This window comes from Entelurus aequoreus, linkage group LG18 (genome assembly GCF_033978785.1).
Source record: "Entelurus aequoreus isolate RoL-2023_Sb linkage group LG18, RoL_Eaeq_v1.1, whole genome shotgun sequence".
Lineage (NCBI taxonomy): Eukaryota > Metazoa > Chordata > Actinopteri > Syngnathiformes > Syngnathidae > Entelurus > Entelurus aequoreus.
The window spans coordinates 11,235,445-11,251,356 of record NC_084748.1 but is presented as its reverse complement, the minus strand read 5'-3'; the positions used below and the strand labels follow the sequence as shown (position 1 = coordinate 11,251,356).

Genomic DNA, 15,912 nt, shown 5'->3' with positions numbered 1-15,912 from the left:
TGTTGCCATCCAAGCAACGTTACCATGTCCTGGGCATGACGTTAAGTGCATCCGGCAGTGGAGGCTCCTCTATGGGGTCTTGGGCACTAGGAGGTTAACCCCTTTACTACTGTTACCCCCAAGTGGCCCTTGGCAAACGCCTAGTACCTGACTGCCCCCCTAGCCAGGGATACGGTGAAGACCTCAAGGTGGAAGACGGTAGATGTAAGAACTACCACAACGGCTACGATGGCGGAAGAAGGCTGCAGCAGAAAAGGGTCCCCAGTCGTCTTGGACTCCATGCCACTGACCCTGACCCCGATTTTTGTCGAGGATCGTTGTGGGACTGTCTGTCTTTTTACCCGATTCTGACCTTTCAACCATAAACCCACTCGACTCCTCCGATATATCGAACGCAAAACGTGTTTCCCTTTCCCAAAATTCCCGGTTTTCTGGAATTTGCAGGAATTTTCTCCCAATTGACACTGAACGGGAAATATACAAACCTCTCCATATCCCACATTTTTTACCCGATTCGAACCGTTCCAACATCCACACACTCCACTCACCCTGGACATTCAAGCAGCATGTCTCCCGGTTCCGGAAATTTCCTGATTACCCGGAATTACCAGGAATTTCCCTCCATTGAAAATGACGGGCAATGTACAAACCTCTCCATGTCCCACATTTCTCAATCGATTACAACCGTTCCCCTAGCCAGGGATACGGTGAAGACTTCAATAGCGAGCAGTGGAAGACGGTAGATTTAAGAACTACCACAACGGCCTGCGATGATGGGCGGAAGAAGGCTGCAGCAGAAAAGGGTCCCCAGTCGTCTTGGACTCCATGCCACTGGACCCTGACCCGATTTTGTCAAGGATCGTGTGGTGACTGTCTGTCTTTTTATCCGATTCTGACCTTTCAACCATAAACCCACTCGACTCCTCCGATATATCGAACGCAAAACATGTTTCCTTTCCCAAAATTCCCGGTTTTCCTGGAATTTGCAGGAATTTTCTCCCAATTGACACTGAACGGGAAATATACAAACCTCTCCATATCCCACATTTCTCACCCGATTAGAACCGTTCCAACATCCACACACTCCACTCACCCTGGACATTCAAGCAGCATGTCTCCCGGTCCGGAAATTTCCTGATTACCCGGAATTACCAGGAATTTCCCTCCATTGAAATGAATGGGCAATGTACAAACCTCTCCATGTCCCACATTCTCAATCGATTACAACCGTTCCCCCTAGCCAGGGATACGGTGAAGACTTCAATAGCGGAGCAGGTGGAAGACGGTAGATTTAAGAACTACCACAACGGCTGCGATGGCGGAAGAAGGCTGCAGCAGAAAAGGGTCCCCAGTCGTCTTGGACTCATGCCACTGGACCCCATACTTGCCAACCCTCCGTTTTTAGCGGGAGAATCCCGGTATTCAGCGCTCTCCCGACAACCTCCCGGCAGAGATTTTCTCCCGGTATTCAGCCGGAGCTGGAGGCCACGCCCCCTCCAGCTCAATGCGGACCTGAGACTGAGTGGGGACAGCCTGTTCTCACGTCCGCTTTCCCACAATATAAACAGCTTGCCTGCCCAATGACGTCATAACATCTAGGGCTTTTAGAGAGTAGAGTGCACAACTGCGCATTTTCGGCACCGTGTTCAATGGAGAAAGTCTGTTTAACTTAACATGTTTAACTTCTCCGTTCATGATGAGTATATACTCATCATGAACGGAGAAGTTAAACAGGACAATACTGCCATCTAACGGATAGCCACCGGAACACTGAAATTCAAGTATTTCTTTTATGTAAATAAAATAAATATATATATATATATATATATATATATATATATAGCTAGAATTCACTGAAAGTCAAGTATTTCATACATATATATATATATATATATATCTATATATATATATATATATATATATATATATATATATATATATATATATAGATATATATATATATATCTATTTATATATATAGATATCAAATACTCGAGTTGCTGAATTCTAGCTGTAAATAACCACGCCCCCCCTATATATATATATATATATATATATATATATATATATATATATATATATATATATATATATATATATATATATATATAGCTAGAATTCACTGAAAGTCAAGTATTTCATACATATATATATATATATATATATATATATATATATATATATATGTATATATATATATATATATATATATATATCAAATACTCGAGTTGCTGAATTCTAGCTGTAAATAACCACGCCCCCCGCCCCCCAACCACGCCCCCCCCCCCTATATATATATATATATATATATATATATATATATATATATATATATATAGCTAGAATTCACTGAAAGTCAAGTATTTCATACATATATATATATTATATATATATATATATATATATATTATATATATATATATAATATCAAATACTCGAGTTGCTGAATTCTAGCTGTAAATAACCACGCCCCCGCCCCCAACCACGCCCCCCCCCCCTATATATATATATATATATATATATATATATATATATAGTATTATATATATATAGCTAGAATTCACTGAAAGTCAAGTATTTCATACATATATATATATATATATATATATATATACTATATATATCAAATACTCGAGTTGCTGAATTCTAGCTGTAAATAACCACGCCCCCCGCCCCCAACCACGCCCCCCTATATATATATTTATATATATATATATATATATATATATATATATATATATTATATATATATATAGCTAGAATTCACTGAAAGTCAAGTATTTCATACATATATATATATATATATATATATATATATATCAAATACTGGAGTTGCTGAATTCTAGCTGTAAATAACCACGCCCCCCGCCCCCAACCACGCCCCCCTATATATATATATATATATATATATATATATATATATATATATATAGCTAGAATTCACTGAAAGTCAAGTATTTAATACAACACACATATATATATATATATATATATATATATATATATATATATATATATATATATATCAAATACTCGAGTTGCTGAATTCTAGCTGGAAATAACCACGCCCCCCGCCCGCAACCACGCCCCACCCCACCCCCACCCCCGACCAAGCCCCCCCCACCTCCCGATATTGGAGGTCTCAAGGTTGGCAAGTATGCTGGACCCTGACCCGATTTTGTCGAGGATCGTGTGGTGACTGTCTGTGCACCAGTCTCCCCACGTTAAACAAAGTCACGCACAGGCATCCTCCATAAAGGGGTACACCCCTACCAGGAGGATCGTCACACTCGTTCGAGTGACCGCCGATGATGATGATGATGATCATGGACGCCCCTGCTTATTTCAGCGAGACGATGCCAAGCCACGTGTCACAAGAGCGTGGCTTCGTAGTGAAAGAGTGCGGGTACTAGACTGGCCTGCCTGTAGTCCAGACCTGTCTCCCATTGAAAATGTGCGGCGCATTATGAAGCCTAAAATAGTTGAATGGGAAAGAATTCCACCTGAAAAGCTTCAAAATTGGTCACCTTAGTTGCCAGTGATGTTAAAAGGAAAGGCCATGTAACACAGTGGTAAAAATGCCCCTGTGACAACAATGTGTTAAATTCTAAGTTAATGATTATTTGCAAAAAAAAAATTTAGTTTCTCAGTTGGAACATTAAATATCTTAATTATATTGAATATAAGTTGAAAAGGATTAGCACATAATTGTATTTTGTTTTTATTTACAAATTAGTTTTGGGTTTTCTAACAACATATTAGTCCAGACATTGTGCACAGGACTTGTTGACCGATGATGATGCATGGCTACGCCGCGCCGATACGGAACCTGTTCATGTTTACTCATCCGCTCCACTTCTGCTTTGCAACTTCCGCCATGACACCACCCCCCCATCCCCCCCTTTGGTTCCGCGCACGCCGTGTTCACGAAAGTATTGGGACAGCCACAGGAAGTCAAACGCAACGAAAACGTGTCGTCGCTCTCGTTCCGTTTGTTGCTGCGACAGTCTGGGGGACTTTTTTTGGCGAGGTTTTGTCGCGCGTTCTCCTGGGGGGGTGGTGTCCATTTGTGAGGGTCACCCACGTGGGACCTTGTCCGAGCTCCTCCGAGCAGCTCGCTATGTGCACTGGGGAACATAGAAAGCCTTTAAGACAGGGGTGGGCAATTAATTTTTACCGGGGGCCCGCATGAGCAACCCGAGCACTGCTGGAGGGCCACATCGACAATATTTCAATTAAATTTTGCTCAATATTATTTTTGATATATACCGTAAGATAAATAATAATAATAATTAATAATAATAGTAATACTTCAACATAGTGTGTGTAACAGCATTCCATGACTAATATAATAAATTAACATTAATAATAAATGACAGTAAAATAAGCACACGTATGACTGAGGAGTCATAGTGTAACTTTGTGTGATGTTTGAGTTGTCCGACTTTTTGTGTGGCCATAAACGCACCAGAGGTTTAGTGCTATGCGTGTTGGTGACAGATGACAAGTTGGTTTTGGCCTGGTTTGTACGGCAGAAAATGACTAGTTTTTCGAGATAGAATTGTTTTACTTATGTTTTTGGTGTGGTTATGTCCGAATATAAACAGTTTTGCTCAATAAAGTGATCGATATAATTCCTGGCCTCGAAGCATCTCGATAGACGTTACAATAATTGAACGGTGTTCAATTGAACGGTGTGAACACCGTTAGGGCCGCTTGTTGTCACTGTCACTCAAAGTTGCATTGCAAAATTACATAGAATAAATGTTTATTTTGTTTAGAATTCAGATGGGATTTGATTTGGTGCGCGGCATATATTTGCTGCGCGCAGCAGACGCTTGAGCAGTGCACAATTGCGCAGGCACGCACCTTAGAGGGAACGTTGCTTGGCAGTCCATGTCTTGTTGAAAACACGCCATTCTTCATCAACTTTTCTCTTTTTAGCGTCTCGGGTGTAAACCGTGCATCACTTGTCGCTGCATGTGCACCTTCACTCGCAGGTTACACACTGACACACGCCCATAAATAATAATTTTCAAAATAAAAGCAGCACAGTTGTATTGCGCGCACGACATAGAGGTTTTTTCAACTTTATTTTGTAATTAATGATTGCAGCTGTTCACATTCACTCACAATCACGCACACGCATACGTCCACACGGAAGTAATACAAATAACGATTTTCAAAACAAAAGCAGCACCGTTGTATTGCACACTCGACATAGATACTTTTTAAAATGTATTTTGTAATTTATAATTGGCCTCACGCGGGCCGGACAGGGACGCACAAAGGGCCGGATGCGGCCCGCGGGCCGCAGAATGCCCAGGTCTGCTTTAAGACCAAGTACTCCAAACCTCCTGGTGGTTGGTTCACTGGTTGTTTAGGTACCGGGTCACATGACCGGAACGCCTCAACTCGGGCGAGCTTGTTCTCACGCTTTAGGTTCCCAGCGCGAGTTGAGCCGTTTTGGAGCGGTTTCACAACCGGAGAAAACAAAGCGCGGCAACGTCGGTCCCTGTCACACAAACGACGGACATGTATCCATGAAAATATGGAGAAGCCGCCGATGCCGTTTGACGTTTAGTTGTAATTTTGGTGTTTGAGCTCCTTCTTCTTTCGCCACCTCGCTCAGACGACGCCTCGCAGAGGAAGTGGCTCCCGCTCGCCAACAAAAGGTGATGTTTAGAAATGTACGTTTATATTTTAGGAGGACTGACAAAGTCGAGTAGAAAGTAGGAAAGTTGAAGTCGTACCCGTCTCCCACGACCACGCACTTGATGGCCTGCATCTTGGTCCTCTCGTCACACACACACACACAAACACACACACACTCTCAGAGGCAGATCAGTGTGAGACTAAGGAAATTGTAACACTCACACACTCCTCCTCCTGCTGTGGTTAATGCGCTATAAAATCCCCCTGAAGGTGTCGCCATCATCATTCCTTTTTAACTTCCTCTTTCACTTACTTACTGAATGGGCTTGATTTTTTTTTTTTTATTAGACTTTTTTTTTTTTTTTTTATAAAATAGAACATGTTTTTTTTCTTTTAAAAATATTCTATGGTAAATATTTTGTGCTGTGTAAAATGTATATGAACTAAGTCAGTCTGTATGTCTATGACAATATTAGAAACACATTTAATTAGCAGATGAATGTGTTTTTGACGAGGTTGTAGCTGTCCATGTATGTAATTATTGATATAATAATATATCTTTGTTTGACATTTTTAAAACATCATTAAATAACAAAGATAGAGCCTGAAACAACCTGGTAGATTGATAGATAAATATCGTAAGACAAGAATATTGATAACATACACAAATTATATAATAAATGATATGTGTATATATATGTATACATATATAATATAAATATGTATATTTTATATATATATATGTATATATATGTGTGTATATAAATATGTATATATACGTATTTATATATATATATATATTTACATATATATCTGTATATATATATATATATATATACATATATGTATATATATACACACACACATATATATATGTACATACTGTATATATACATATATATATACATATATATATACATACATATATATGTATATATATGTAAATATATATACATATATATGTATGTATATGTATATATATGTGTATATTTATACATATATATGTGTATATATATATATATATATATATATATATATATATATACCTGTATATATACGTATATATATATACCTGTGTATATATACGTATATATATGTGTGTATATATATGTATATATATATGTGTATATATATATGTATATATGTGTGTATATATATGCGTGTATATATATATACGTATATATGTATATATACGTGTATATGTATATATACGTGTATATATATGTAGACGTACCTATGTGTATATATATATATATACGTATATATGTGTGTGTATATATATATACACGTATGTATATACACACATATATATATATATATATATATATATATATATATATATATATATATATATATATATATATATATATATATATATATATATATATATATATATATATATATATACAGTATGTATGTATATATTCAACGTGTGTTTTTTAATATTCACTTCATCCAAAGTAGAATTAAACCATTTTTTTTTCAAAGTATTTTAATTCAATATACTTTTTTTGTTACTTTGTAGGAGAGTTTGTTGAATCCAAGCATCTTAACATTTTATTTTTAAAAACGCTTTCATTCATGTCTGTAATGTGACTTTACAACCACTAGAGGGAGCCACAGCCTGATTTCAACTTAACACAAACTTTGACTTGGTGCGCAATACCAAGAGAAAACTGTTTTTTCCTTAGAATAAACTTTATGATGACGATGTAAACCTATAAAATAATAATAATAATACCTGGGATTTATATAGCGCTTTTCTAAATACCCAAAGTCGCTTTACATGTAGAACCCATCATTCATTCACACCTGGTGGTGGTAAGCTACTTTCATAGCTACAGCTGCCCTGGGGTAGACTGACGGAAGCGTGGCTGCAATTTGCGCCTACGGCCCCTCCGACCACAACCTACCATTCAATTCACCGGTGTGAGTGGCACCGGGGGCAAAGGGAGAAGTGTCCTGCCCAAGGACACAACGGCAGCGATTTTTGGGGGGAGCGAACCTGCAACCCTCAGGTTTCTGGCACGGTTGCTCTACCCACTACGCCATGCCGCCCCTAAAAAAATATATATTTTCAACAAAAAGGTCATAGTAGATTTTGAGTGCAAGCTCAATGTTTCACACTTGTTGTTGCACACTTCAGGCTGCGTCATGTGACCACAATGCAGCCTTTCAACACTTCCTGTTTCCTGCAGGTCGGGACAGGATGTGACCTCTGACCGACGTTACTGGAAGTCAAGGTGAACCTGTGACCTTCCCATGAGCCGACACTCGCATGGCTGCAACGGCTGTCAGGTGGGTGCAGTAATTGAATTTATAAACAATACAGTGCATGGTCCGGGTTAGTTCTTGCCTCATCCTCATACGGTATTATCTGCTCACTGACGCCACCTGGTGGGTGTTTGCCAGACTGCAGCGAGTCCTGGATAGTTGCGCTCCTTATCGATTCGGTCACACGCAGGATTCTCACAGGAATGAGGCAGAAATACAACCTTGCCATTTGTATGCTGAACATTTTAATTTCCCCTCGGGGATTAATAAGGTATTTCTGATTCTGGTTCTGTATCGTTAAATGAATTAGTTGTTAATTTAAAAGATAGCTAGCAGATAGCTTCCTGATTACCCGGAATTACCAGGAATTTCCCTACATTGAAAATGAATGGGCAAACCTCTCCATAGCCCACAATCCTCAATCGATTAGAACCGTTCCAACATCCTCCTTCAAAACCGCACTAAAACAACACCTCCAGGCAACTTCAACCCTTGACTAACACCCTCCCCCCTCCACATCCCACCTCCCCGGATTGTAAATAATCAAATGTAAATAATCAAATGTATATCAAATGTATATACTTGTTCTTATGCTATCTGAACTCACTATGTTCTCTGCTCGCTGTACATATCCTACCAAGTCAGACCTACACTGTTTCGATGTCCATTTCTCTGATGATGCAATTGAAGTGCTGATATCAACCAAACCTAACACCCCCCCCCCACCCCCCGCCCCCCTCCCTCCACATCCCATCCCCCGGATTGTAAATAATTCAATGTATATACTCTGATGATTAACTTGTGTGATGACTGTACTATGCTGATAGTATATATTTGTACCATGAATTTATTTACTTGGACCCCGACTTAAAGGCCTACTGAAATGATTTTTTTTTTATTTAAATGGGAATAGCAGATCCATTCTATGTGTCATATTTGATCATTTCGCGATATTGCCATATTTTTGCTGAAAGGATTTAGTAGAGAAAATCGACGATAAAGTTCGAAACTTTTGCTCGCTGATAAAAAAAAAAGCCTTGCCTGTACCGGAAGTAGCGTGACGTCACAGGAGCTAGTATTCCTCACAATTCCCCATTGTTTACAATGGAGCGAGAGAGATTCGGACCGAGAAAGTGATGATTACCCCATTAATTTGAGCAAGGATGAAAGATTTGTAGATGAGGAACGTGAGAGTGAATGACTTGAGAGGCAGTGATGGACGTATCTTTTTTCGCTCTGACCGTAACTTAGGTACAAGCTGGCTTATTGGATTCCACACTCTCCTTTTTCTATTGTAGATCACGGATTTGTATTTTAAACCACCTCGGATACTATATCCTCTTGAAAATGAGAGTCGAGCACGCGAAATGGACATTTAAAGTGACTTTTATCTCCAAGACAATACATCGGTGACACACTTAGCTACTGAGCTAGCGCGATAGCATCGTTCTCAAATGAAGATAGAAACAAAATAAATAAACCCCTTAATGGAAGGATAGATAGAAAATCAACAATACTATTAAACCGTGGACATGTAAATACACGGTTAATGATTTCCAAGCTGGCGAAGGTTAACAATGCTGTGCTAATGACGCCATTGAAGCTAACTTAGCAACTAGACCTCACAGAACTATGTACTCTCTCCTTTTTCTATTGTGAATCACAGATTTGTATTTTAAACCACCTCGGATACTATATCCTTTTGAAAATGAGAGTCGAGCACGCGAAATGGACATTTAAAGTGACTTATCTCCAAGACAATACATCGGTGACACACTTAGCTACTAAGCTAGCGCGTAGCATCGTTCTCAAATGAAGATAGAAAGCCATCAACAGCCGTGCTCACCTGCATTCCAGCGATCAACGGCACGACGAAGGACTTCATCCGTGGGTTTGGCGGCAAGCGTCGGCTAGGCGTCAGGGTAAGTAGTCCTTGTTGTGTTGCTGTAAGTATTGTAATGCCCCGCAGTGGAGAAGGAGTCACACAGACGAGGAAGTGCTGCTCAATGGCTTTATTAAAAAGCGGTAACTGGTTGTAGTTCAAAAAGTAACGCACACACATACACGAGCTGCTGTTAGCCAAAACTCACGCTCACAAGTTCTCCGCCAACTCACTCGCGCATGCGCGTTCCCCAAACCCTTAAAGACACAGTACACTAATGCAAATATCACAGATATTACAGTATTGTACTTAGCCGCTAAGACACCGATCGATCCCACCTACAACGTTCTTCTTTGCAGCCTCCATTGTCCATTAAACAAATTGCAAAAGATTCACCAACACAGATGTCCAGAATAATGTGGAATTTTGTCGAAGAAAACAAGAGGCTTTTCTATCGGGTCCGATGGGGTCCAACCACTTCCGTTGCTTTTGTGACGTCACGCGCATAAATCATATCCAAAGGAGTTTTTCAACCGTAAGTGTGGCGGGAATTTTAAAATGTCACTTTATAAGTTAACCCGGCCGTATTGGCATGTGTTGCAATGTTAAGATTTCATCATTGATATATAAACTATCAGACTGCGTGGTTGGTAGTAGTGGCTTTCAGTAGGCCTTTAAACAAGTCGAAAAACTTATTTGGGTGTTACCATTTAGTGGTCAATTGTACGGAATATGTACTGTACTGTGCAATCTACTAATAAAAGTTTCAATCAATCAATCAAAAAACACACTCCACTCACCCTGGACATTTAAACGTTTCGGTTCCGCTCACGCGGCTCGTGCACATAGGGCACTCGCATGCAGGAATTGCAAAATCGACTTGTTTTTTTTCGCTATTTTTTGTGCAGGTATTTTTTTTATAGACAAATATGTATTTTTTCTGAGGTATAATTACTCTGCTATGCAATTTTGTATGACTGACAAAACTTAGTGTACGCCCGAAATGTATTTTCCAAAAAATATTTAAATATGATTGGAGTAGTTTTTTTAATATTAATATTTTAACTAGTATCATTGAAAATTAAAATAATAAAAAAAAGTTTTCATAACAGGCTTAAACAGAACTGCGTCTCAAAAAAGATAAATAGTTCTGTTTCCATCTGTTTAAGGAATCAAAATAGTTGGAATATGGAATGGAATATTTTAGATCAAATAAAAACAGAACCATTAATTAAAACAAACAAAGGACAAGTGGTTTAAAACAGAACTACCACTGTCCAGGAGGTGCCCTAAAAACCTGAATAGACTGGTTCTACTCTCATCTCTCCAAGACATGAGACAGCTAGTGGAAGAAAACCAAGTCTTAATACGTGTATGATTATATGAGTGACATTCATAGATAACCACAGTGGCACAATAGTTAACTTTACCAGTTGTTCCTGGCTGTCTTGGAGTTTCTGTCCCCAGTATGCAGTGTGTGCTGAAAACTTGTGGAGACTAGGGAAGTCTCCATGAGGTCTCTGCTCACTGTCATCATTTACTAGTGTAGAAAGCAACAACCGAAAAATAAAATCAAGTGTGAAATGTCACATTTCTCATTTGAATGATGTGCAAAATAGAGCCAAAACTTTTTGATTTGAAGTTCCAACCTCTTCCTTATTCAGTTCAGGCTTTGTTCCAAGCGTTAATGCGTGCTTTTCAATCAAAAGTTGATTGAAGTTGAGTGACTTTTATTTGGCTTATTATTTGTACAGACACGTTGCTCACAGCCTCTCTTCTGGCCCCTGGAGAGAGCCTGGTGTGAATGATGTCCAGGTGAGACATTACATAATAGCATTTGCTAACTTTGTACTATTTTCTTGCCATACTTTTATTAAAATACATTGTTCACACCTCAGGGCCTAACAAAGCAAGGGTGCTCCAACAACTGTGGCGTGTTTGTTTTGATGGTAAGACCAAATCAGCATGTTATAGCATTGCTGTTGTCTGTCAAAATGTTTGCTTGCTACATTAAAACCACATTAATTTGTATTGAAAAAAATGTATCCTTGGGAATACGCCTGACATTATATTAAGCAGTACCTCTTGGCTTACAGTACACTCTGTACATTGCAATGGGGGCCAATTGTGATTTCAGAGAGGTATGTGTAAATCGTGACACATTATGCTTAGTGTACAAGGTGTTATTTTTTTTACAACATATTAACATCTCTGCGATGAGGTGGCGACTTGTCCAGGGTGTACCCCGCCTTCCGCCCAATTGTAGCTGAGATAGGCTCCAGCGCCCCTCGCGACCCCGAAGGGAATAAGCGGTAGAAAATGGATGGATGGATGGATATTAACATCTTCCTGCATTTCCTTCTTCAAAGGAAAACATGCTGCAAATGAGGAGATGGTGGTGTCTCGCTCTCCTGCAGAACTTCCCCATGCCGTAAGATGTTAATATCCATCCATCCATCCATTTTCTACCGCTTATTCCCTTCGGGGTCGCGAGGGGCGCTGGAGCCTATCTCAGCTACAATTGGGCGGAAGGCGGGGTACACCCTGGACAAGTCGCCACCTCATCGCAGAGATGTTAATATGTTGTAAAAAAAATAACACCTTGTACACTAAGCATAATGTGTCACAATTTACATGCCGTAAGTGCTTTGAATATCACAAATCACAAAAAAAATGTTTTACTCACGGTCAACAGACCAACATGAATGTTTTCATAGTGAATGTATGTTGTCATTAAATCACTAAGGTCTGAAGAAGACCGATTGCAGGACAGAAAACGGCGACGAGTGCAAGGAGGGCTACAGGTGAGAGGTCATGTGATGAATTAGTCTTGTAGTCAACTATTGCTAGACTAAAGCGTAATTCCTCCACTTATTTCATTTACCTTAGTTTTACATCTTGCATTGTTATTGTGCCTATAAGAACCGCAATCTGTTTCCTTTCTAGACAGTGGAAAATTAACAGAACTGGAAACAAGGAACAGGGTTGCTTGTTATGGGCCAGAAAAATACCTTGATACTTGCCATTGTTAAACATTTATGGAAGCTTAAGGAATGTATTTGGCTAGGCTACAACTTTTTTTTTTCTTTACAGATCAAACATTTTTAGCCTGGGGTGAAAAATAAAATCAATGATGCAAAGTCTTCTGTCTTTGGTTTATTTGACTTTGCTAATATAATTGAGTGTGCAAAATAATATGTGTCTATACTCTTTTGGAAATGCTATGGTTTAGATATATATATATTTTTTAATTGTTTTTTCATGGTAAAAAAAAATACATTTGACAAGTTAAAAGTAGGAATGTCTAAGTCTATCAAATACATGAACCTTTTTCCATACTATGGTTTATATATATTTTTTTTTAATTGTTTTTTCATGGTAAAAAAAAATACATTTGACAAGTTTTTTTTGTGTTTTTTTTTGCAAATATTTGTATTGAATTTTACAGTTGAAATCACATTTAACAGTCATACTTTGGTCACGCAAAACCTTCATACAATCGCACATCCACTCATACCCACTCACATGCACACTTGAGGAGAGAGGTGCACTTAAACTTTAACAATTCAAGGTTTACAGTATAAACAGTATTAGAAAAGATACCCAGATATTGTATATATATATATATATATATATATATCCATCCATCCCGCTCTGGCTCAGGATCAGCTACAGGCTATCCAGACCATAGTGGATGAACATTCCTCGGCATCAAGGATCCTCAGGAAGTGATCCCAAGATCACCTCTCGAGGACCTCTCTACTGTTCACACTTAAAAAAGAAAAGGAAAGTCACAGAAGTTGATCAGATGTAAAACAATACAAAATAAAAAGACACAAAAAATAAATAAATAAATAAATAAGCAAATAAACCGTGGCAAGGCCATATCAGAAGTAACAAAAAAAACACAATAATAGTGTAGGATCAATACAGAAAATAATAAAGATAATAAAAAAGGAATAAAACTACAAAAAAGATGGCAGATACATTTGACAAGTTAAAAGTAGGAATGTCTAAGTCTATCAAATACATGAACCTTTTTTCATACTATGGTTTGTATATATATATTTTTTTTATTGTTTTTTCATGGTAAAAAAAATACATTTGACAAGTTAAAAGTAGCTTTATTGACGTTTGAGAATGTGTGCTGCCGGATCTCCGCCACCAGATGGAGCCCGCGGGCTCAACGTTGAGACCCGCCCACATTGAGGGAAAATAAGCCCCTCCTCGATCTGCGGGCTGCAGCCAGGGGCACTTGGCTTTAGGGCAGGTAGAGTTGAGTGTCATCAGCATAACAGTGAAAGCTAACACCGTATTTGCGTATGATGTCACCCAGCGGCAGCATGTAAATACTAAAGAGTGCAGGGCCAAGAACCGAACCCTGGGGAACTCCGCCCGTTACCTTAACATAGTCCGAGGTCACATTGTTATGGGAGACACACTGCATCCTGTCAGTAAGATAAGAGTTAAACCAAGACAAGGCTAAGTCTGACATACCAATACGCATTTTGATACGCTCTAATAAAATATTATGATCAACAGTATCGAAAGCGGATTGAAAAGGTTCACAGAGATTGTTAGACGCTAAGTGTTCATTTAGCTGCTGTGCGACAATTTTTTCGAGGATTTTCGAGATAAACGGAAGGTGGGAGACCGGCCGGTAGTTTACCATGAGGTCAGGATCGAGGTTAGGTCTTTTGAGTAGAGGATGAATAACCGCTTTTTTGAATGCTAGGGTAACATATATATACATATATATATATATATATATATATATATATATATATATATATATATATATATATATATATATATATATATATATATATATATATATATATATATATATATATACACACAGTACAGGCCAAAAGTGTGGACACACCTTCTCATTCACAACACAACTGATGGTACCAACCCTTTTGATAAAGCAAGAAATTCCACTAATCAACCCTGATGAGGCACACCTGTGAAGTGAATATCAAGCACACCTGTGAAGTGAATATCAAGCACACCTGTGAAGTGAAAACCATTTCAGGTGACTACCTCTTGAAGCTCATGGAGAGAATGCCAAGAGTGTGCAAAGCAGTAATCAGAGCAACTGGTGGCTATTTTGAAGAAACTAGAATACAAATCATTCATAGTTTTGATGTAAATAGTCATGAAAATAAAGAAAACGCATTGAATGAGAAGGTGTGTCCAAACTTTTGGCCTGTACTGTATATATTTATATTTTACATACTGTATATATAAATATATATTTACTTATATATATATATATATATATATATATATATATATATATATATATATATATATATATATATATATATATATATATACACATCTATATATGTATATATAAACACATACTGTATATATGTATACATACACATACTGTATATACATACATACATATACACACACACATATATATATACATATATATGTAAACATACAGTACATATATATATATATATTGCAAATTAAAACTAGAAGTGGCATGTCATTTATTCCACTTTAATGATGTGTGTGCGTGATGCTTCTATTTAATGACAAATGACACAACATAGCATACAGACGATGACCTCACTGAGAGTCGATCTTCATAAATAAAGCACACTCCTGTTTAAAAATATATGTTTATTTTTATTCTGTTAAGTTAAACATGGAATATTTCTATTTAATAATAACAATAATGATTAATTACATTTGTAACGCACTTTACATTTGTTAAAATCTCAAAGTGCTACAAAATATAAAAAAAGTAAAAAATAAAAATAGAAAGTTAGAATAGAAAATAGAAAATTAAAATAGAAACATGAAAACACTAGATAAAACATAGAAACAGATACAATTGTTTCTATGAACTGGAAATTCAGGGCATTACTTACTTACCTACTGTAAGTAATGTTACAAAGCAGACACATTGTTATTACACTGTTATTACATTGTTATTACACATTGTCTACTGCCCACAGCCTGAACCTACACCATTGTTATAACACTGTTATTACATTGTTATTACATTGTTTTTACACAGTGTCTACAGCCCACAGCCTGAACCTACACCATTGTTATTACACTGTTATTATATTGTT

The 15,912-nt window shown here is 37.8% G+C and overlaps 1 protein-coding gene across 2 annotated transcripts in view; it reads right to left on the bottom strand.

Annotated features, from left to right (window-relative positions):
• LOC133633788 (ras-related C3 botulinum toxin substrate 2-like) overlaps positions 1-15,912 on the bottom strand; it is an 84,632-nt gene that overhangs the window by 26,117 nt on the left and 42,603 nt on the right. Inside the window, exon 1 of one of the 2 annotated variants that reach the window (XM_062026484.1) lies at positions 5,754-5,892. The exons of the other annotated variant lie outside the window; for it this stretch is intronic. Coding sequence (XP_061882468.1) covers positions 5,754-5,788 — 35 coding nt within the window. The 5' untranslated portion in view covers positions 5,789-5,892. Of the gene's footprint in view, positions 1-5,753; positions 5,893-15,912 lie in introns of those variants that run through there. 2 annotated transcript variants of the gene reach the window in all.